Source organism: Fusarium phalaenopsidis (assembly GCF_050370095.1).
Source record: "Fusarium phalaenopsidis strain FUZ10S chromosome Unknown contig_32298, whole genome shotgun sequence".
In the NCBI taxonomy this organism is placed as follows: domain Eukaryota; kingdom Fungi; phylum Ascomycota; class Sordariomycetes; order Hypocreales; family Nectriaceae; genus Fusarium; species Fusarium phalaenopsidis.
The window spans coordinates 1837250-1858806 of NW_028145407.1; the positions used below are offsets into that span (position 1 = coordinate 1837250).

Here is a 21557-nt window from a genome sequence, read left to right on the forward strand (position 1 = left end):
TGCTCTATACTTTTCATCCGTGATCTCATATGATACAACCCCCCTTCGTAGCCTTTCCCATGCCTCAATCACAGCAACTTGAGTCCTCCAGTAACCTGGTCAACAACGCTTCTCGGAGCAGGTCCAACACCCAGCACCGTCATGCTCCCGGCCTCGATCTGTGTTCGTCCGGCGTCCTGGATGACCTCGGCCGTGAGCCCCAGGGAGCGCGCCTTGCGTCGGAGCTCGAGCATTTCCTCCTGGCTCTTGACCTGCACGGCGATCTTGGCCTGGCCGAGGCGCTCCCAGCGGGCGAGGATCTTGCGCTGGGGGGAGTTGGCGGGGGCGCGGAGGAGGGTCTTGTAGCATGCGAGGGTAGCGTGGGAGCATTGCGCGGCGATTTTGCCTAGAAAAGTCAGCGCGAAGTTTTCAACGATTTGAAAGGTGGTACATACCCTTGGTCATGCCCAGGTCGGTTCGGACCACAAGAACCAGCTTGCACTCCTCGCCGTTATCCTGCACAACCGGCTCCTCCTTCTTCTCAGCCTTCTTCTCCTCGGCCACCTTCAATCCCTGTCTGCGATCGGCGTCGGGGCCATTAGCCCAGTTCGGTGCATGATCCAGTAGCGAATCATCCTCGTCGACATCGCTCTCCTCGCTCTCTTCGGGATCGTGGAGAGCTCGTCGGCGCTCCTCGACGAGGTCGGGGGAGATGAGGTATCCACGGATGGTCCAGACGCCAAAGGCGTAGCCGGTGAGGAGGGCGGTGAACGCCGTGGAGAGGATGATTCCCGTCTGCTGGCCGCCTGTGTCTGCCATGGTGTGTCGATTTGGGGTTGTGGTGTTGGAATTTGCAGGGTGTGGTTTTGGGAGTTTGGTGATGGAGCTAGGTTGGTGTTGGTCATATCACGTGGGGCGGCGATGTGTTTCAAGGTGCGACATGTCATCATGGGTGCTTCGCTGGATAAATATATTGAATAAAATTTGTGATTCGGAATCCTGAGCTTACCTGGTCCGCTTTTACTTCTACTGCTCAAACTACTACCAGTCATTATTTTTCTATCGTCCACGTTGCCGTTGCCCAATGGCTTCTCGAAACAGGAGTGTGTATGTACCCACGGCTCATGAGCAGTCCTGAGCACAGAGAAAAGAGTCCTGAGAACACAAGGAACGTCCAGGTGTTTTCCCGAGATAAGATGGCGTAAAATCTCCGGGCGTTCCGGTCTAAAGTGTCGCCCATGGCTGGTGCTTCATTGGCCTTATCTTTGTCTACATTCGTCGAACACGTACATCGACACTTGACAGCTCAACCAGCCATGATCCGTATGCCTTGAAAGCGACCGTTTCCATATTCAAATGCAAAACTTATTATGAATCGATAACTAGAAATCCTTCCCCGGGGGTTCTCCCCAACGCCGATAAGCCGTGCCTTTGAGGGTATCATGGACTCCCTGCCATCCATTTACACGACGATAACACCTCGCTGAATGTATGCCGTCTCCTCGACCAGCGGGAAGCACCCAAGCATCTTTGAAAACTCATTTAGACACGCACTCCGAGCTTCCATGTGTCCCGTCTTCCTGCTGATACCCTCCCTCGGCACGTAGTTGACGTACTTCTCATTACCACTGACAAGCAGTGGTCCCTCGCCTGTCAGCATAGAGTGGACGTAGTTGAGGGCAATGTCTTCACAGTTGAAGCCTTCATCCACGTATTCTCTGATCTGGTTCATGGCGGTGTCGTTGGAGGCGTAGTAATCCAGGAACGACATGTGCGAAAAGGCTAGCCCAGAGAGAACCATCGAGTACCCGTCCTCACCCTTCCTGGTGTTGCAGAATGTATACTCGCTGTTGCCATACAAATCAACGGGAGAACATCGTGCAAGGGCTCCGGTAAGTCGATTCCGACCAAACTTGCGCCACGTCTGAAAGGCGAACTCGAGATCGCTAGGTCGGTAGTAGACATCGTCATCCGAGAGGAGGATCGCCTGCGTCTTGTAATCCGGGTCGGGCCAGAGCTTCTCGTTCAGGCTGTTCTTCTTTGACTTTCGGTACCGCACTGGCACGCCGTGCTTGGATACGTAGTTCTCTGGTGGCTCAGCCTCGAGGTCATTCCAGACGACGACTATTTCTTGAAGAGAGGGGATCTTGTCGGTCAAGAGAGCCTTGAGGGTATTCTCAAGCTCTTTGGGTCGACGATAAGTCTGCATGGCAATGCTAAAATCGGACTGATGTTAGTTCATTGGTCGTAGTAAATGCGCGGGCAACGTACGTGAACTTGTCATCAGCCAGATGATCATACTTTTTCCTCGACTTTTCCCAAATCTCTCGTGTGCCCGTGTAGTTTATACTCGAGCATGTGGGAAACTTGGTCATCTTGCTGATGACTTGAGGAATAAGAGCGGTCGCATTTGTAAGTCGAATGGTGACGATGATGAAGGCGACAGTGAGAATAAAGGTCGTCGTGAGTGTGGCTGCCCGTTGAAATGCACGAGATTTGACGAGCAGCGGGATATTCGTCCTAAGCCATTGCGTCCTCTTGTCGATCTCGGCTCTCAAGGGTCTCGTGTTGAGTTCCACCTTGTAAGTGAAATTTCTCCAAGACTCTTCGATCTTGTATCCCAACGGTTTGACGGACTCCATCTTGGTTTCTTGCGGCTTCAACATGCTCGGAGTTGAAGCCTGGAAGAAGGGGGTTAAGGGACCACAAATAAGGTATGCACCTTCCAAACTCCCCCGCGTGGGATGCCCGTTGAATAAACTCCAGCCACTTGACTAGAATCGGCAGGAACGTTCTCGGTGCTTGCTCCGATTTGATGTATCTAAGAGCGAGCCAAAAGAAGATGTGGAAGACGCAAGAATTGATGCTGGGGACTGCCAGCAGGCAGGATACAAGATAGCATAACAAGGATTTCACATATAACTGATATATGCCCGACAATCATGACCTCCCCCTGCAACCCCTGAAAACGCGTCCGCTGCTTCATCATCCCCAGACCACCTTCTCGTTGCTTCTTTTCAGACTGGGGACCCATGGGAAGATCATCAGGGGGGTTGATGCAATGTGGCGTGGATACACGTTGTCAGTTTCTTGGCTCTCGCCGAGCCCTGCCTAGCAGATGGATATGCGAGGTAATCCTGTCGCAGTTAGTTCGTCTTGCTTTTTCAGTTGGCTTACTCCGTAGACCGGGGAGGATTTAACTCTACCAACATGGTGGGAGGTGAGGTGTTTTCTTATCAAGTAACGTACAATTATTGCTGTATTCAAAACTGTTAGTAAAGAAGGTATACGTGGATCAAACAATCCCTAATCAATTCCTCAAACTTCGATGACGTTTTCCTCCCCTGTTTTGTTACCACTATCAGGCATATTCTCCGTGGACCTGGGCGGGATTGGTGCAGGGGTGTTTCAACGCCGAGATCCATCGAACTTTGACGGTGTCAACGTTAAGCTTGAGAGCAGGCCGTTTCTCCTGGGTTTGACTCTTTTGTTGCAATAGGTTGATGGTTTTGTAGAATCTCAAGCTAAGCAATATTTCTCCCTCCAACCTGGGTTATAACACCATGAAAATGTCAAGAAAGACGACACGCGTCGAGTTCCCGGTTTCAGTGGCCAAGCTACCGGATCTAGCGCACACCATCTGTGGCGTGCATGCGTGCATCCAGTGTGGGGGTGTCTCACAGATCCCGTACACCACCAAGTGAGATCTCAAAAGTCACTCACGAACCAAACAACTCCATCACAGGATACACAACCCAATCACCCACACACATATAGATCATCATGACAGGGGACAGTGCTCTCATCGTCGCCATCTCCGGGTGCTCTTCTAGCGGCAAGACAACCCTTGCCCGGCTGCTGCGCGACATCTTTCCCAACACGTTTATCCTGCATGAGGATGACTTTTACAGGCCTGAGACTGAGTACGACAATCCTATTCGTCGGGGAACTAACATGTAGCTTACCTTGAATTGTAGACTGCCTATGAAAAATGGCCTACTGGACTGGGATTGTCCTGAGGCCATCGACATCCCTGGCATGGCTGATTCCTTGGCTTATATCCGCCAGCACGCTTCGTTCCCTGTAAGTCTCCTCTTCTTTAACTATCAAGGCCCGGAACCAACTTTCTCTCAAAGCCAACCCTCGAATCCAAAGAGGATCAGAATTCTGTGGGCAAGTGCCCCGTCTCAGAGTCCACAATCGCCGCCCAGCGAGCCAAAGTCGAAGCAGCACTCGGCCCAAACCATCCCCTCCATTCAAACCTCCGACTATGTCTCCTAGACGGATTTTTACTCTTCCCGCCCTCAATGGCTGCGATAAAGCCAAACCTAGATATCAAGCTGTTCCTGAGGACCACTTACGCAAAGGCCAAGGCGAGGAGAGAGGCGAGAGATGGATACGTCACACTGGAGGGCTTCTGGGCTGATCCGCCTGGCTATGTGGACAAGATTGTTTGGCCCAACTACGTGGAGGAGCATGCTTGGATGTTTGAGGGTGGTGATGTGGAGGGTGAGTTCAAGATGGATGATCTAGAGAAGGAGAGGATCAAGGTGCAGAACAAGGTTGGTGTTGATGGCGATATTGAAAAGACGTTTGAGTGGACTGTTGATACTATCTTGGATGAGCTAAAAAGGCAGATCTAATCGATGCCTTAAAGTCTTGGATAAACCAGTTCTACTAAAGGCGGGAGTGCACTGCATCCAATACGAGCGCTCACCTACTACCCTGTGCATCCCCAACTTCATCAACCAAGTCATCTACTCCAGATCCATTGGTCCCGCCCCAGTTTCCGCAGCCCTCTTCTCCTCATTCAGAAGCTTCACGGCCTTTTCAGCAGCCCTGGTCATGATCTCGTCCTTGTTCAACCCCCCTCTCACGTCCGCCATCAGCCGGCCCCCGACCTTGAGCCGGCACACATACTCGGGTTCCACTCCATCGAGCACCGTGTAGTAATATTCGACCTTCTTTTCCATAGCCAAAGCGCTGAGCTCTTCCTTGGGATGCTTGATATGCACCTTGTCACGGATGATACGTTCCAGGTAAGGCATGATGCCGAATCGACGGAGGACACCCTCGCAAACCTCGGTAGAACCCGAATCAACCCAAACCGCACCGATGAGTGCTTCAAAAAGATCCGAGTAAAACTTCTTGGGCTGGAAGCGAGCTAGCAACGTCCACGGATAGTGCGTGCCGTTCTCAATGGCATCGACGATTTCCCTTCGCAGCATCTCGAAACGTTCCACGGTTCTAACCTGCTCGTTACTAATTGCTGGTGAAGTGTAGCGCATGAACTGCCACAGAGCCAAGGTCTTGAAGGCGTCTTCCGTGGCTCCATCGGCACTGACGTGGGTCTCTACCCGACGCAGTCGATGCTCCAAATTGACAAAGGCGAGAAACTCTCCGTTGACCATTGCTGTCTTGATGAGGTGGAGGTCTGAATGAGGGAGCGGCGGTTTGACGTTGAACACCTTGGTGACGATGATAAAGTCAAGTACCGCATCGCCCAGGAACTCGAGTTGCTCATAGGATCGCTGGTGAGTATCTCCCGCATACGATCCATGAGTTACCGCCTCAATCAGCAGCGACTTCTTGCGGAAAGAGTATCCAATCAACTCCTCAAGAGGTTCAAGGGTAGACGGAAGAGGTACACCATCTAGAGCCGAGCTGAAGAGAATATCGCAGCCTCTCCCGGCTTCATGCCAGTGACACTTGTCACCCAAAAAGACTGAAATACACTTTAGAACCTTTTCCATGCCTCCATCCTGGAACGAGGCTCCAATAAGTGCCTCTACCACGTCGGCAAGATTCTTGTGTCCTGTGATGCGATCAAGAGGCTCGACCCTCTCTTCTGGAAGAAAGTCGTCGAGATAAAGAGGCTTCCACTTTTTACCGCTGTATGATCTTCCAGTGAACGCCTTGGAGAGGATGAATTTGGAAAGGCCGCTTTCCAGACATGCGCGGTGAAGCCGTTTGTTAGATACCAGTCTATCCTTGAAGTGCACGAGCAGGCCTTCGGGCCAGAGAGGGTCTATGGCCAAGTCAGTAGGGGTAATAGGTAGTACTTGAGACGAACTTACGCTCTGCATAGGCCTGGACGACCGTGCAGTACTTGAGAATCGAGTCTCCTAGAAACTCGAGCCGCTCGTAATCCACAGGCTCATGCGCACTTCGGGAGCTAATCGCCTCAAGTACCAACTGTAAGTCATTGACGCTCACGGGCTGCAGCAAGGTAGTTGATAGCTCTGAAGCAACGAGCTGGACCCCAATCTCGTGGATGATCGAGGGTATCAGCATTCCAACCTTGACAACTCTCTTCGGAACCATATCGACAGTGGTCCATGAGATGGGAAGCACACGGCCGTATGGCTTGGTGTTGACTTTCTGCTCCTGGTTAGGGCTGTTGGGAGGATGAAGCAAGTCCGCTCGTCGCGTCCACTTCTCAATGACGAGGTAGGGTTCATCCTGAGGCGCTAGCTCATACTCGTAGAACGGATGTTGCACTTCCTCCGGGGAAGGTTTCGATGGGATTGTCTTGACGTAATGGAAGGGACACCTTGAGTTATCTCGAACGAGAGCCAGCCCGTTGGTCGCCTTGTCCTCGTTCCCCAGGAAAGGCATACCTCCAATGTGCTCCCTGGAGATGCCTCTATCCTCATAGATGACCTTGACTACATGCTCGCGGTCTTCCACCAGCCATCGATGTCCAAAATGAAGCGCGAGCAGCGCTGAGGTGTGGTCAGGGAGGCCGGAGTTCTCGTCGTGAGAAATTCTCTTGGTCGAGACATGTTTGACGGTCCACCGATAGTCAGCATCAAGATACAGTCCAATATCCCGAAGCTGTGGTAGCTCAGCGGGGAGGGCAATGTCGAAACGGACGGGATAGTCAAGCTCCTCGTCCCAGAACTCAAACCCGTAAAGCCACTTGTCTTCGGTCTTCTTCCAGTTCTGTGCCACTTGGATCCAGGGGTTGAATAGGGGCTCTGGCTGCAGATCCGAGTCTTCTTCCTTATCCCCAGGGACCACGTTGAGGGGTAGCAAGTTCTCGCTGACGAGTCCTTCCTCAATCAAGGCCACATAGGCTCTGAACGCGGCATCTTTCATGGCGTTCTTCTCCGATTTCCATGAGGAGGAACTCCTGAACTTGCGCAGATTGGCTGGCAAACCAGATGGCAACGTGAGTACTGCACGTAGCATGTCATCACCAATCTCGTTCTGCTCTTTCTGGAAGATGTACTCTGGTCGCCGGTCGACGTAGTCTGCCTTGAACACAACCTGACAGAAGTGTTCCAAATGCTGTCTGGCGTTGTCAAGATCCAGCCGTGCACCAGAAGACTTGATGATGTAGTAAATCGAGTCTGTCTGTTCAGACCTTGCCAGTTCGTCCAGTCGCTCAAGTTCTCTTTGGTCATCTTGATACCGTCTCTTCATGCTCTCTTCCAGTTCTTCCCAAGTGCGGGAGCTCGTTAGAGAGCTTTCCATGGCAATCATCTTTGACTCTTGCATGCGAGCCCTGCCACGACGCTGGATGAAGGACTTGAGTGTTGTCGTCTCGTCGAAGCACACCACCAGGTTGCAGGCGGGAACATCGATGCCCTCCTCCAGAACGTTGGTGGCCACAAGGAGATTGACCACACCGGATCGGAAGTCTTCGAGGATCTGAGTACTGGCGCCATTGTTGAACTCGTACATGTTCTGTGTTCGGCTCCTAGAACTCGAAGTACCGACCATTGCACCCACGCGGTATCGGGTCCGGACGGATGGGGAGCTGTTCAGGAGATCGCACAGCACATTGGCTGTTGTTCTCTCCTTGACAAATATGATGCCCACAACGTCATCTCCGGCTGCTAGGAGTTCATGGATCAGTTTCGCGACCTTGTGGGAGAGATCTGCCGCCGCCGGCGGGTCGTTGCCAAGAGAACTAATCGGAACCTCACGCAAGTATCCCGCAAGGTACGTCCTGTTCTCATTGGACCAGGTATCGTCAGGTGCGTCGACTCGAGAGAGAAAGTCGGCGATCAATCTCGAGATGTATCGATCAGCTGCCCAGCTGCCAAGCTCTTCGAGAATATCCCTACTCCTATTCCAAAGGCCTTTCATCTGGTTCTGTGAGAACGTGTCGTTCCGCATAATAGCATCTCGGAGTCTCTTCAGGTTCTCCTCATTTCTGCGGCGGCTAAACTTGAGGACGTCAGGATCCGTTGTGATGTCCATCTTCTGGTACGCCGCCTGCAGTGCCCGCATCAGGTTCGTCAATTCGGAACGTCTCTTAAATTCGTATACCGAGCGAACCAGATGTGGCTTGTTTACACATTGGAGCAGCTCTTCCCGGTGTACTGTCGGCGTCGTGCAGACGGCATCCATTGTGTTCTCGAGTGCCTCGATGCTGGCAAGATCTGATGATATGACAGGACTGGCAGTCAGCCCCAGGATAGCAGGCACGGGTAACCCGGCGCTCTTGTCTTCGTGATAGAAGTTCAGCATGATCTTTCGTCCGGCGCTTCTCTTGACGCAGTTGTGAACTAATCACCTTCGTTAGCAGAGACATGGGAGACGGGATTATAAGTTGCTTGCCTTCATCAAACACGATAAGCGCAAGCATCCCCATCTTCACGAAGCCGTGAGTAAGTGCATCGTGAAGAATCTCAAAGGTAGACACAATGATCCGAGTGCCGCCGAGAATCTTGGGCCAAACTTCTGGTGACCAGGCGTCGATGTTGAGCTGCCCAGTCAATATCCTCATGGACACCGACGGATTCTGTTTCTGGATGACTTTGAATTGTTGCTCGCAGAGGCTGACGGTTTTTCCGAGGAACCAGATGATCTAGGTCTTGTTCATGGAGTGTTCACTAGGAGCTTTGTAGGATACGCACCTTGTCTGGGGGGCATTTCTCTAGCTCAGCTTGAATGCGAAGAACGGCTCTGAGAATAGTCAATAACCAAATCCTGAGCACATCGAGAGGAAGCCTTACACTTGGGTTTTCCCACTACCCGTGTCCATCTGCGCAGTGTCAGCCAAATAGTGCAAAACATAGGAGACAAAGAACTGACAGCGACAATGACATTCCGCTCCAAACTTTGTTCCAGCATCTCTCTCTGGTAAGCTCTCGGGTTGATGATCTCTGGTGCGGGCGACTCTTCCTCGTCTTCAAGGATCTCATCTCCGCTGGCTTTTGTAATGTCGTCCGCCGGGATGACAGAAACCTTCTCTACAATCTCTGGGGCAAACGTGGCGGCTTCGTCAACAAGTAGCTTCTCAACTGATGAAGAGTCAGAGCTCCCATCCTCCGGGGACAGTGACCTCGGAGTCGCCATGATTGATTTCCTCTGAGAAATGACAAAGAGTCGTAGTTGGGTGCCCCTTGTGGCCCTCGTACACGAGGTCAAGATACCTCGACGGGATTGGGCACCCGCGCGGCGATAGGATGAAAGCGTCGGACGGTGCAAGACAGGAAGGGGCAAAGGAAGCGGTGCAAGGGTTCTCAACCAAGGAGCCGGCGGTCCAAGATTCAAGCATGCGAGGGAGCGAAGTTGTGAGCGCCTATTCATGGGCGAATATCGCTGCAGGTCGACTCCGGGGAGGCCCACCAGTCATTGGACAAAGAAAGGGCTGGGCCGGCGAGGCATATCCGCACGGAGGAGAACGCGGGAGGCCGCTTTATGGTGTTGGTTGCGAAATAGGCCTGTGGGAGGCCGACCAACTCTTAGGGGGGCCATGATTCACTGTCAATGTGAGATGCAGTGAGGTTGAGTTCAGTCTCCTCCCGACCCTGCACTGTAGACCAAGACTGCACAATTGAGGATCCTACGAGGATAGTTCATCAATTGTTTTTCCCTGATAATTCACATGGTTCTTTTAAATCACAAGTTAGTATTGAAATGGCATTTCTCGTCAAGCGTCTGGTCACATTAAAAGAGTCAATGGTGCTCGTACATTGATGAAGAATTGATCTTGAATCCACACTGTACTGAGCACTGGTGCTCTTGCCGTATTGAAGGTGTTGGATATCATCACGACTCTCACCACCACAATTCAGAGCACCTGTGGTAACACATTGTTCTCCTCCAATATAAACACTCTCTATTTTATGTAAAAAAAAAAAAAAAAAAAAAAAACCCTATCCCAAGACGAAAAGTCTCATTTTATTTAGTTGGGAGTAACAAGAAATACACCGAGAAACCACTCCATAAATAGGGTAGGCATCGTTCGACACCCCTCACACCCTAGACACAACAATACCACGGAAAGGTTTCAACAATCCCAGTTTCCACAAAGCTCCAAAGCGCACACAAAAGATTCTAAGGAACCAAATCCAAACATCTATGGAGCTACCGGTGCGTACCGCTCAGGCAGACGATGCCATGGAGTTGTACGCAACCGGCTTCAACGCCTGGAACCAGCTCACCTTCGACCCATCCGCAGCCAAAGATGAGCCGGACGACATCTTCTCCTTCACAAAGATCCTAGGGGCACAAAGATTGGACAGAGTAGTATCTCAGATGTGCTACACAGCAGGTATATTCTCCACCCCATGATCACTGCCAGCTCTTCGTTAACGCAGCTGAGTGCAACGCGAGGGCACATGGTCATTAGCTGGCTTATCCCCAGGCACACTGGTCTCTGGAAAGGCCGACCAAAGATACCTATTCGATCATCCGAGTGCAATCTCTGCAGATGGAAGGGTTCTCACGGTGGAGGGCCTCGAAAGGCCGTCCCAGGCTATCGTGGAATATCCGGCATTGGCTGCGTGGAGAGCCAACAGACGCACACAATCTTGGCCCAGCGAGTCTATCGTCCGTCAAATAGCTGCCTATGATGGAGGATTCGTCATGCTACACGAGGACACCTCTGTCTCAACGATGGGGGACCCACGCTTTGGGGATTGCCTAGGTCGTGAAGTAGATGAGTCCAGGTACTTACACAGACACCTTACGTGACTTATGGCTGACGTTCATAGTCCCACAGACGTACCGGGCCTCGTTTCAGATCTTGATGACATTGGTGAGCCTATCAAGAAGGTTGCCGCTGGGGGATACACCCTCGCTGCGTTGACGGAGGGTGGTGGATTGTACCTCTGGGGTATGCAATCACCTGGCTCACAAAGCCGGCACCAGGCTTTTGCTGATCTCAGTGGGATACCCAACTATGTAGAAGTCGATGGAGAGAAAGACGTGCAGGATATTGCACTTGGAGAGTCTCACGCCATCGCCCTAACCACCGACGGTTGCGTTTATGTCGTGGGTGACAACACAAACGGCCAACTTGGTCTGGGAAGCGACACCAAAAGCCCAGTCGAATCGTGGCTTCAGGTACCCTTCAAACCCCCCTCAGGCTGGGACATTGTCGGTGTCGAAGCGGGCCCTAGATCATCATTCATAGTCACAGCAAAGGCCAAGCCAAAATAGATGTCAAAGCTCATAGGAGCCGCCTTTCTACCGGAACCAGCTCTATTGAGCCCAATAACCCTCTCTATTGTACAAGGTTTCTCCTAGTAATCGTCCGCGTAGAAGTAATCATAGACTCGTCAGGTAATCCTCAATCTCTTGAGGAGTCAGCTTTCTGAAACGGGGTCCGACAGCCCCCTCGACGCCCTCAAGGCCCAGAAGATGCTCCGCGGGGGCACCAACGATACCTGCGTCATGTTAGAACGAGACCTCAAGTCGGGTATAGAAGCGCCTTACCAATCTCAATGGTGTCTCCGTTCATCTCTCCCTCAATGTTGTCCTTCAGGGTCAGGAGCGCAATGTGGATGGCATCCTCAAGCTCGAGCTCCTCCGAGTATCGCTTCTCCAGGAATGTCTTTGCCTTGGTCGCGCTCTTGCCGATGGCCGTGGCCTTCCAGGGATAGTAACTGCCCGAAGGGTCGACCTGGTAAAGCATGGGGCCGCCCTTGTGGATGCCGCCAGTCTTCTTGTTGACCTTCTTCTCACCACTCTCGGCCTCGGCAGCCTCCTCCCCCTCAGGCTCGATGCCCTCATCCCAACCAGCGACCAACAGGCTCACACCGTAAGGTCGAACACCAGCGGACTGGGTGGCCTCCTGCATAACTCGCGCAACATCCTGCACCAATATCCGGGTTGGGGGGTACTCGTTGTAGATGCGCTTGTAACCGGTGTGCGAGACCTTGCGTGCGCGGTCCACCAATACTCGATAATCGGGGCCCATGCCAGAGTATACCATGCCGATGTTGGGGGTGATGTTGCTGATCTTGGCGAGGGAGCTCTGGTCGGCGAGGGGGGAGGAGGACTTCTTCTCGGTGGCGAGGACGATACCGTTGGTAGCTTTTCAAGGTCAATAGTAATTCATCAAGGCCAAGAGAGATGCGAACCTTTGATACCTAGGGCAGTGATACCCTGGTTTACGGCGTTGAGGGCATACTCTGAAGTGGGATGTCAGTTACGGTCATTGCAGAGGCCACAGCTTTAGCATCAGGATGCTATGCCAAGTAATGCGTACCGATCTGCACCAGCTTTCCGCTGCGACTCTGTCAGTGATGATGCTCCCATAGCAACAGCAGTGTCGTCACCATAGACATACCTGGGGGAGAAGGTTGTAAGGGAGAAGGAGTATCGGTCCGCCATCGCTCAAGATGCTGCTCTTCTAGAATCGGGTGTGATGTTCTGGTTCCGCCGTCGGTTGAGTAAGAATTCGTGGGAATGGCAGGGAGATATCAAGCAAGCAAGGCTGCAACTGGAGCTTTGGTGTTTGGCCAAGCAGCTGTCGCCTCTAGGCACGGCCCAGCTGCGCGTCGAGCTCACCCGCCCGGAGCTGTGGTCGGAGAAACAGATTATCCGCAAGCCGGACAAGGAAGCTCCTTCCGACTCCACTCACACAAACACCCTCGTCAAATTGGTCCCGTCGTTTTTGCACAGCCAGCTTTCAATGCTTGCTCGCTCGCTCGGCAGGTTCGGTTGCTTTCTTGGACCTTCTGCTGCGGAAAGCTGAGCTGGCCTTTTCACATCTTCCGTGATGATCTTGGCCTGGTGCTTCCCCCGCTCTCTTGCTGGCTTTGTACGATATTAGTCTAAGCCTTGCAGAAACATGTAGGTTGCGCCTCGTACGCCTTAGGTACGGCCGATGATCACTCAGCAAATTCCTTTGTTCTCCACGGTCACTACTTAACCCCCTTTCCTGTCTTCATCTTTACCTCCGCAGGTCTACATCAATCAACATGGATGCACGTCCGACATGGAACTGGTCCTCTGTAGGGGACACCTCTGCTCAGCAACATCCGGCAGAACCTGAAGCACGGCGGCCGGATACGACACCACGCCCCGAGCCCCGAGCTGCGCCTAGAAACAGGCGTTATGGCACGCGCACGTGTCGTATCTGTCTCGACACCGAAGAGCCCAAGTTCCCTCCCGAGCCGACCACCACGTTTGGCATTGCTACGTCGTCGTCTCGACCGACCTACGTGTCCGATGATCCGGAACTAGGCCGATTGCTATCACCATGCAAGTGTAAGGGTTCGCAGAAATACGTCCACGAAGGGTGCCTCAACGCTTGGAGACTCGCAAATCCAATGGAGGCGAGGAACTACTGGCAGTGTCCAACTTGCAAATTCACGTATCGCATCTCTCGACTGCACTGGGGTTCAGCATTGAGCAGCAAGTGGGCCCAGGTCGGCTTGACTGTCTTCTTCTGCATCATGAGCATCTTCATCCTTGGATTCATTGCGGATCCCCTCTTTGACCTCTGGTCCGACCCAATTGGAACCATTGGCGAGACTGTCACAAGCGTGGTAACAGATATCGAAGCCCTGAAGCCACCCCCACCATCAGAGCCCACGTCATGGATCGAGCACTTCACCAAAGGCTTCTTCTCCCTGGGTATCGTCGGTTTGTTCAAGACCATGATCTCCGTCAACCCGTTCCATTGGTGGCAACTGCGAAACAGCGGCATGGCAGGCGGCGGCAGAAGACAGGGGACTGGCCGGAATCGCGTCGAAAACATTAACCTGATATTTGTACTCATTGGCGCAGCCACTTTCCTGATGGGTATCTGGAAAGGTGTGCAGAAGCTGAGTGCTCGCGTGCTCAAGAATGTGAGCGACAGAGTTCTCGATGTTGGAGAAGACGACGACGATGATGATGAAGGGGACAATGCCAACGACGGGCCGAGCCAAGAGAGTAAGAAAGATCAATGAACGGTATTTTAGGTCTTTGTTTTTGAAGAATTACTCACGATTAGAGTGAAAGCGTGTTATTTGATGTATGCTTGTTCTGCACACTCTTAAGTTGCCTCGATCTTGCGCTTCCTTGTCAAGTCAACTAGTCTGTGTGCAAAGATCTACGCTCTTTCTGTGCCTTGAGCAAGGGCCGTTTTGGCTCCTCGCTCGTCGGCCAGGTTGAGATTATCAGCCATCCTTTACACATTGGGGCGCCCTTGGGCGTCCAAGACGATGTGAGGCATCTGCTGGGTACACTCCTCGTGCAGCGCAGTGAGCAGAAGGCCAAATGATGGTTGATACATGCTAGTCCATGACTATCAAGTCGACATTCCTTTGTACTATACAGAACAAATCCCCGCCTTGCATGTGCGGCTATTGTCTCAGCCCTTGTGCGGTAGTGTTTTAGAAGCTTCATATCCTGAGACAAGCCACGGCTTGGTTCACTGCCGGTTTTCCGTCCTTGTCTGGGCATATCAGCCTTCTCTGGCTGTTATTACCTAGGTACCGAGACATAGAGTTTGTTCTGGTTGATAGATGGAAATGCTATAGAATCACAGTCCAAAAGACTTGTTGTCCCTTCATGAACTCTCCGTGTTATTCTATCATCCACTTTGCTATTTTCCTTGGCTAACCGTTTCTTCAAGCATGATTGAATATGAGAGATGCTGTCTGGGCGGGCTTATATGCGACTTAGTCTGCTGGTGAGTGATTCCACTTTCATTAGTCCAGCCTCTCCCAAGCCAGTTGCTTTGCAAGACCACAAGGGGTGGCGACCGCGAAGATGGACCTCAATGGATGCTCTATTCTAACTTGCATGGACGAAGCACTCCTATTCATATATGTGGTTAATAACCACTGGAGGAGAACTATGATCGTATTGAAGAGGGCGTAACTCTCACCCGCAGCGGAAACCATTTCGACTGGAACACAGGCCATCGTCCATTTCTTACTCTCTGTACCTAATACATGACGATGACATGAGGATGATTAGGATATTTCATCCTCAGGGGTACATGGCCATTGGCTATGTGCTTACCTTTGGTAGGTAGGTAGAATATCAGCAACCTGAATCGTGGACGCTATTTACAATGATCCTGAGTGTTCTCATGAAGAACTCTTTGCCGTCTACCATCTCAAGTGTTGGTTATTCTCGTGAGACTCAAAGATCACCTAGGAGCATCCCCAGGAGTAATATACAATGCAGTCATTGCCAATGTATTTCCACAACCATTCATACAGACGTGTTCGAAGTGCACCTTCTCTTGGTTCTAGACTCTTTCAAGTCAATGTCTCGGTCGGATATTTGTGAGTCCGCCGCCGAGATGACGTTGGAACTTATGTGGTGTTCTCACATCCCTGCAGCCAAATCGCCTGGCATGTGGGCCGGCGCCTCATGAACTCGGTTGAATCAAAAGGCCATCTATCACCAAAACCGCAACACCAATGGCTTGCTGATTGCCTCTGAAATCGCTGCGGATTGACTCCTGAGACGTCGCTCGTTTATGTGCTGTTATTCGCGACGGATTATACCTCCTTTCGACGCGAGATATTCGACTGCCCGCCCTCTTGCACGTTACACAGGTCCCTTGGTCTCCCTTCCTGAGAGTCAGCAACCGCCGATCCCCTAATCCAGTCGCGCTGGCCATATCAGTGACTTGGCGATTCGAAATTGAACCTCTTACCGATCGCGACTCCTGAACAAAGACATTTAACCCACTGCCGACCTTATCGCATCGGTTCGCTCGCTCAAGATGCACTTCGCATACCCCCCTCGCAAGAACTCGGACCCTCCACCTTTCCGACCGAGAGCCACACAACTACCACCATTTCTACGACGAGCTCGCCCGAGGACGCTGGTACTACTTCTTCTAGGAGCTATTGGATGTCTTTGGCTTCTTTTTGGATCGCGGGGAGAGACACCATACCGCGAGCATGTGCCATCAGGAAACCCTCCAGTGGTGATCCTGACGGTCCTCGATAATAGGCAATACAGCTCAGCCTACCTCAAGTCGATCCAAAACAACCGCGAGCAGTATGCGGCGAAGCACGGTAAGGAGAATTTTCACCTCGGATCTGCGCATCGCGTGTGCTGACAGGTGGCGGATAGGATACGAGGCCATGGTCGTAAAGGCGACAGACTACAACACTGGCAAATCTCCCCGCTCGTGGGCCAAGATCATCGCGATGCGCCATGCGCTGTCGCAGTATCCCGATGCCACCTTCGTTTGGTTCCTCGATCAGAATGCCTACATTATGGACCTCGATCGGACTCTGGAGGCGCAGGTCATGGCGCCGGCCAAGCTGGAGAGCTTGATGATCAAGGACTGGCCAGTTGTGCCCCCGGATAGCATCATTAAGACTTTTAGCCATCTCAAGGGCGGAGATGCGGCTCTCATTATCAGCCAGGACGACACAGGCCTCGTGACTAACAGTTACGTCCTCCGGAACGGCGACTGGGCCAAGTTCTTTATCGAGACTTGGATGGATCCTCTGTACCAGAGCTACAACTTTCAAAAGGCCGAGCGACACGCTCTTGTAAGTAGCATCTTGCCAACCCGAAGCCACGTTCTCACCACCTTCTACAGGAGCACATTGTGCAATGGCATCCCACGATCCTCTCCAAGCTCGCGCTCGTGCCGCAGCGGACGTTTGCCTCGTACGGACGCAACAAGGAGGGCAACGCGTACCGGGACGGCGACTTTGTCACGCTCATGGTGGACTGCACCATCTCGGGTGCCATGTCCTGCGAGAAGCTGTCGCATTACTACCAGCAGCAGCTGACGACAAAGTACGGCGACGCTGCGGCGGCGAGGAGATGAGCATTTCTGAAGCGCGGTGATTCAGGCGTTTGATCTTTTTCGATAGACTCGGTGGATTTTCTTGGGGATCTGGAGATGGAAAAATTACGAGGTATCTGTGTAGTATCATGGCGTTCACGGTCTTTTTGAATCCATGTAGTCACATCCAAGGGTATACACTGGTTTGGATGCGGCTGTCGAGGTGTTCAAGTCTTGTTTCATAGGTGGACATGAAGCTGCATTATCTTCCAAGTGCCTTAACCATTCCCTTCTCAGGAATATGTCTCCATTACCCTATGATGGGCAGATAGACGACCTCTGTGTATGGGTTAACGATATCACCAATCTTTCGTCTGTGGTCTAGCCCATCATCTCGGTAACCCTCGCATCGCGCGACTGGGATACCAATGTGGCCAGGCACTTTAGCCGTGGCCTAGGGAGTCCCCCCGACCCTCATGCAGGCCAAGGATTCTATTCTGGAAGCTGGCCGGGGCGTCCTGCAGTAGATGCGTCACTAATCTGGGATGCTCGCTTGCTGCCGGACATAAAAGGTTGAAGCTCATTGGTAGATTAAACACCGACGAGAGGAGGACGGGAACGGGGTTTTGTTATAGGGTCCGGGTCCGGAGCCGTGATGATGACGGGGGACCGGGGTTTTGTTGTAGGGTCCGGGTCCAGAGCCGTGATGATGCCAGGGGATGGTTTGTACTTGGGTCGATGGCTTTCAAGATGGTTTCTTATTGATGATAATGTTTTTATATACACAAGATGCTCGTCTAATAGTTACTCATGTCAACAGCATAGCCTCTCCTTAACAACGTTGTACATATCTTGAGCAAACTCGACGGCCGTGATATCATTGTCCACCAGTTCACAACACCCCTGTCACGCCCACCAAATCAACCTGGAACCCTCCACCGTCTTAACCCTGACCCATCGCTTGCTCGCTCTGACGGGCCGGAGGACCCTCCGTGAATCCAAACTACGCAGTGACGAACCAATTCGCCAGAAACACGAGACGAGACGCTGCTTGCGCCGGGGCAAGGCCCTGAATAGGGAAGCTAGCAAGAGGGAATCTTTGTCGAATTGGTCTCTGGGTTGCCACAAGAAGTAACCATCATGTACAATGGCACGGCCTCCGCGGGTTTAGCTGCAGGTGTTCCTCGGCTCTTGGCCACGTTCAGTGGAAGGACCGGCCGCCTCCAACGCCCTGTGCCCCCCTAATCTGTAGCGGGCTTGAGCGCTGAATGGAGGCCCACACCCTCCCCGGGGACCTCAGCATGTGATGGTCCCCGGCAGGTGGGCCCCCGCTAAAAAATATCCAAGTAGCGTCCATGCCCCCCGCCATCATCCCCATCATCGACGTCAAGCTCCCTTTCTCGGAATCTTTAGAGAGCTCCTCCCCGTACTAATTCTCGTGATACTTCCTCACTCTGTCACTCATTTTTTTTTTAATTCATTGTTTCTCTTTCCCTGGCTTCTCTTACGTTTGTTTAATCATGGCTTCAAATCCCTCCATGTCGGGCCTCGCTCGTCTACCTGCGAATCTGCGTGGCAGCTTCGAGTCTGTCAAGCGCAGTAGACATGACGTCTCTTGGTCGCTGCTGAACCTTGACCTGTGAGTCGAATCACATTCTACGGATGCGCGCCTGTTTGCGATTGAGATAAATTGCTAACCATTGGTCCATACAGACTGCGCAATATCCTCTTCTTCCTCTTCGTCCTTCGATGGACTCGCCGCACCTTCTGGCAGCTCAAGGGCCGCGGCCTCATCGGCTCCATCGTCGAGCTCTACACCAACATCCGTCGCATCCTCTACGGCTACTTCCTCCGCGCTCCCGGTGTGCGCGGAAAGGTCCAGAAGCAGGTCAAGGACACCCTGCGCAAAATGTCGGACAAGATGGTTCCCAAGGACCAGATCCGCTACCTCACCCTACCCAAGGACGGTCTCCCCCTCGACGCCGTCCGCTCCGAGCTCGAGAACCTCGCCAACATGGACCATACGCGCTGGGAGGATGGCTACGTGTCCGGCGCCGTGTACCACGGTGAAGATGAGCTACTGAAGCTGCAGACAGAGGCATTCGGCAAATTCACCGTCGCCAATCCCATCCACCCCGATGTCTTCCCTGGTGTTCGCAAGATGGAGGCCGAAGTTGTGAGCATGGTCCTTAGCATGTTCCACGCGCCTCCTGGTGCTGCTGGTACTTCCACCAGCGGAGGAACCGACAGTATTCTCATGGCTTGTCTGGCGGCGCGCCAGCGGGCTTACCACGAGCGGGGAGTCACGGAGCCCGAGATGTAAGTTGTTTTCTTGGCAAGCCATTGCGCTTTGATATTGACCTATCGCGATAGGATTCTCCCCGAGACGGCTCACACAGCCTTCCACAAGGCTGCTCAGTACTTTAAGATCAAGATTCACCTCGTCTCTTGCCCTGGTCCTGACTACCAGGTCGACGTTCGCGCCGTCTCCCGTCTCATTAATCCCAACACCATCCTGTTGGTCGGCTCCGCACCCAACTTCCCTCACGGTATCATTGACGATATCGTTGCCCTGTCCAAGCTCGCTCTTAAGAAGGACATTTGGCTTCACGTCGACTGTTGTCTGGGTTCCTTCCTCGTTCCCTTCCTTGAGAGGGCCGGCTTCGAGTCTCAGCTCTTTGATTTCCGTCTGAAGGGTGTCACCAGCATCAGCTGCGATACCCACAAGTACGGATTCGCGCCCAAGGGTAACTCGACTGTTCTCTACCGCTCCGCTGAGCTCCGAACCTACCAGTACTTTGTGTCCCCCGACTGGTCTGGCGGTGTCTACGCTTCTCCTGGCATCGCCGGATCTCGACCTGGCGCGCTCATTGCCGGCTGCTGGGCGAGTCTGATGACGATTGGTGAGACTGGTTACATCGAGGCCTGCACCAACATTGTCGGCACTGCCAAGAAGATTTCCAATGCTATCCAGAGCACGCCGCTTGGTGGCGAACTCGAGATTCTTGGCAAGCCTCTTGTCTCGGTGGTTGCCTTTACGGCCCGTAACCTCAACATCTACGATATTGCCGACGGCATGAATGCCAAGGGGTGGCATCTCAATGCTCTGCAGAACCCTCCCGCTATTCACGTCGCTGTCACTCTCCCAATCACCAAGGTTTGGGAGAAGTTGGTTGCTGACCTGGAGGCGGTTGTCGAGGAGGAGCGCGAGAAGGAACGTGTGCGAATCGTCGAGGGCAAGACGGCCCACGGCAAGGCTATGGGTGACACATCGGCACTGTACGGCGTTGCGGGATCGTTGCCAAACAAGAGCGTGGTGGTGGACCTTGCTACTGGCTTTTTGGATTTGTTGTACAAGGCGTAAGTTGATGGAAAGTTGGCGAAATAGGGAGCGCAGTGCTGGTGGTATATCTCATCCTTACTATGATTATTGGCGTTGGCGTTTGTTTGGTGTTGAATGTACTGCTTGAGAGTATTGTTCTATCCCTTGGATACGGGGGATAGAAGGGATATCACGACGGGCACAGGGCTAGGTACACGGTATATGGTACTGTGGATAGACCGTCACACACATTGTTAGCCTCACTTTTGTTCCTTTCACTTTCTATCACTGTCTGGGGGTGAGAAACTGCATACTCTCTTCTCTCCTATCGGCAACGGTCAATGATATCGAATGGAAAAGCAGTTGTTAACGCATTGTTTTTGTACAATGTTCCTTGTGCTTACCTGCACAACTCGGCTGTTGTCGTGTTTCGGCAGATGCATGTCTTGTCTCCTTGCGTTGTGAAAATTTGAAGTTGTTGATGTTAGATACGCTCCCCTTCGGACAACCCGAGCAAGGGATCTATGCGTATATGTATATGTAGAGACGGGAAGCCCTTGTTCAACTCGACTTGTACACTTGTCAAATCTCGATTCAACAGACTCGTATGTATTTCTTCCAGATCGATCGAAACATGCGTCTCGAGAAGCCATCATATCGAAGGACATGGAAAGGACAAGTCATTGGAAACCTGGCAATAAGCAAAAATAGACTTCCGTTTCGGTTCTTGAGCAGTTGTCCCGATAGTGTCCATGCAAGCCATCAATAATCGGCTGCCTATGAAATATTTTTATCTTACGCGTCGCCGTGGTTCCCGTCCCCATCGTGCAACCCAAAGTGCTTTCTCTCACGAACGAGAGGGAGCCTCACTGTCTCAGTTGGCAAGCAGTAATATCATCCACACCCTGTTTCGTAGGTCCCGGTTTCATTTTTTGCCTCCCGTTGATCATATACGCCCACCCATACACGAACAGCCAACGCCCGGCTCCAGTGCTGCACGACGAAGCGGGGGGGAGGGGTCAGGATGTCTGGTTCAATTGGAGAAGGGGTTCAGAATAAGGCGGACAAGACGTTGGCGATCGCGGGGCGCGAACCAGGGTTGTCTTTCTAGTGTTGGTGGCCCCTCGTGGACGTTGCGGCCCAATGGAGGAGGGGGGGGTGTGTTTTCCTCTGATGGGTAGGGGGAGTAGGAAGATAGAACCCTTTGTGATTTTCTAGTGAGAAGGGAGTATCCGAGACAGATTAGTTTGGCTTTTACAATGTTTATTTGTGAGTTGATGAGAGGTTGGTGAGACGACTGCTTGGCGCTTA

At 52.4% G+C, this 21557-nt stretch overlaps 8 protein-coding genes across 8 annotated transcripts; 4 read left to right on the forward strand and 4 right to left on the reverse strand.

The window, feature by feature from the left end:
- Window positions 1-68: 68 nt before the first annotated feature.
- LRP88_07127 (aminoacyl-tRNA hydrolase) lies at window positions 69-798 on the reverse strand (the record flags this gene model as incomplete). The annotated part of the gene is made up of 2 exons (XM_083243662.1): window positions 69-385; window positions 435-798. 2 exons carry the CDS (start codon window positions 796-798, stop codon window positions 69-71), a joined length of 681 nt encoding a protein of 226 aa, XP_083100886.1.
- A 643-nt stretch (window positions 799-1441) lies between these two features.
- On the reverse strand, window positions 1442-2621 carry LRP88_07128 (glycosyl transferase family 64 domain-containing protein; the record flags this gene model as incomplete). The annotated part of the gene is made up of 2 exons (XM_083243663.1): window positions 1442-2195; window positions 2251-2621. 2 exons carry the CDS (start codon window positions 2619-2621, stop codon window positions 1442-1444), a joined length of 1125 nt encoding a protein of 374 aa, XP_083100887.1.
- A 1141-nt stretch (window positions 2622-3762) lies between these two features.
- Window positions 3763-4622, forward strand: LRP88_07129 (ribosylnicotinamide kinase; the record flags this gene model as incomplete). The annotated part of the gene is made up of 3 exons (XM_083243664.1): window positions 3763-3902; window positions 3957-4062; window positions 4116-4622. 3 exons carry the CDS (start codon window positions 3763-3765, stop codon window positions 4620-4622), a joined length of 753 nt encoding a protein of 250 aa, XP_083100888.1.
- Window positions 4623-4736: 114 nt separating this feature from the next.
- LRP88_07130 (uncharacterized protein) lies at window positions 4737-9291 on the reverse strand (the record flags this gene model as incomplete). Its single annotated transcript, XM_083243665.1, has 6 exons — window positions 4737-6007; window positions 6057-8479; window positions 8532-8800; window positions 8850-8898; window positions 8949-8977; window positions 9028-9291. The coding sequence occupies 6 exons, from the start codon at window positions 9289-9291 to the stop codon at window positions 4737-4739; spliced, it is 4305 nt and encodes a 1434-aa protein (XP_083100889.1).
- A 2199-nt stretch (window positions 9292-11490) lies between these two features.
- Window positions 11491-12558, reverse strand: LRP88_07131 (proteasome core particle subunit alpha 2; the record flags this gene model as incomplete). Its single annotated transcript, XM_083243666.1, has 5 exons — window positions 11491-11609; window positions 11659-12258; window positions 12306-12356; window positions 12434-12453; window positions 12515-12558. The coding sequence occupies 5 exons, from the start codon at window positions 12556-12558 to the stop codon at window positions 11491-11493; spliced, it is 834 nt and encodes a 277-aa protein (XP_083100890.1).
- Window positions 12559-13148: 590 nt separating this feature from the next.
- Window positions 13149-14123, forward strand: LRP88_07132 (E3 ubiquitin-protein ligase MARCH; the record flags this gene model as incomplete). Its single annotated transcript, XM_083243667.1, has 1 exon — window positions 13149-14123. One exon carries the CDS (start codon window positions 13149-13151, stop codon window positions 14121-14123), a length of 975 nt encoding a protein of 324 aa, XP_083100891.1.
- Window positions 14124-15898: 1775 nt separating this feature from the next.
- Window positions 15899-16966, forward strand: LRP88_07133 (galactosyl transferase GMA12/MNN10 family-domain-containing protein; the record flags this gene model as incomplete). The annotated part of the gene is made up of 3 exons (XM_083243668.1): window positions 15899-16196; window positions 16255-16682; window positions 16733-16966. The coding sequence occupies 3 exons, from the start codon at window positions 15899-15901 to the stop codon at window positions 16964-16966; spliced, it is 960 nt and encodes a 319-aa protein (XP_083100892.1).
- Window positions 16967-18444: 1478 nt separating this feature from the next.
- Window positions 18445-20288, forward strand: LRP88_07134 (sphinganine-1-phosphate aldolase DPL1; the record flags this gene model as incomplete). Its single annotated transcript, XM_083243669.1, has 3 exons — window positions 18445-18563; window positions 18638-19243; window positions 19298-20288. The coding sequence occupies 3 exons, from the start codon at window positions 18445-18447 to the stop codon at window positions 20286-20288; spliced, it is 1716 nt and encodes a 571-aa protein (XP_083100893.1).
- Window positions 20289-21557: the final 1269 nt, after the last annotated feature.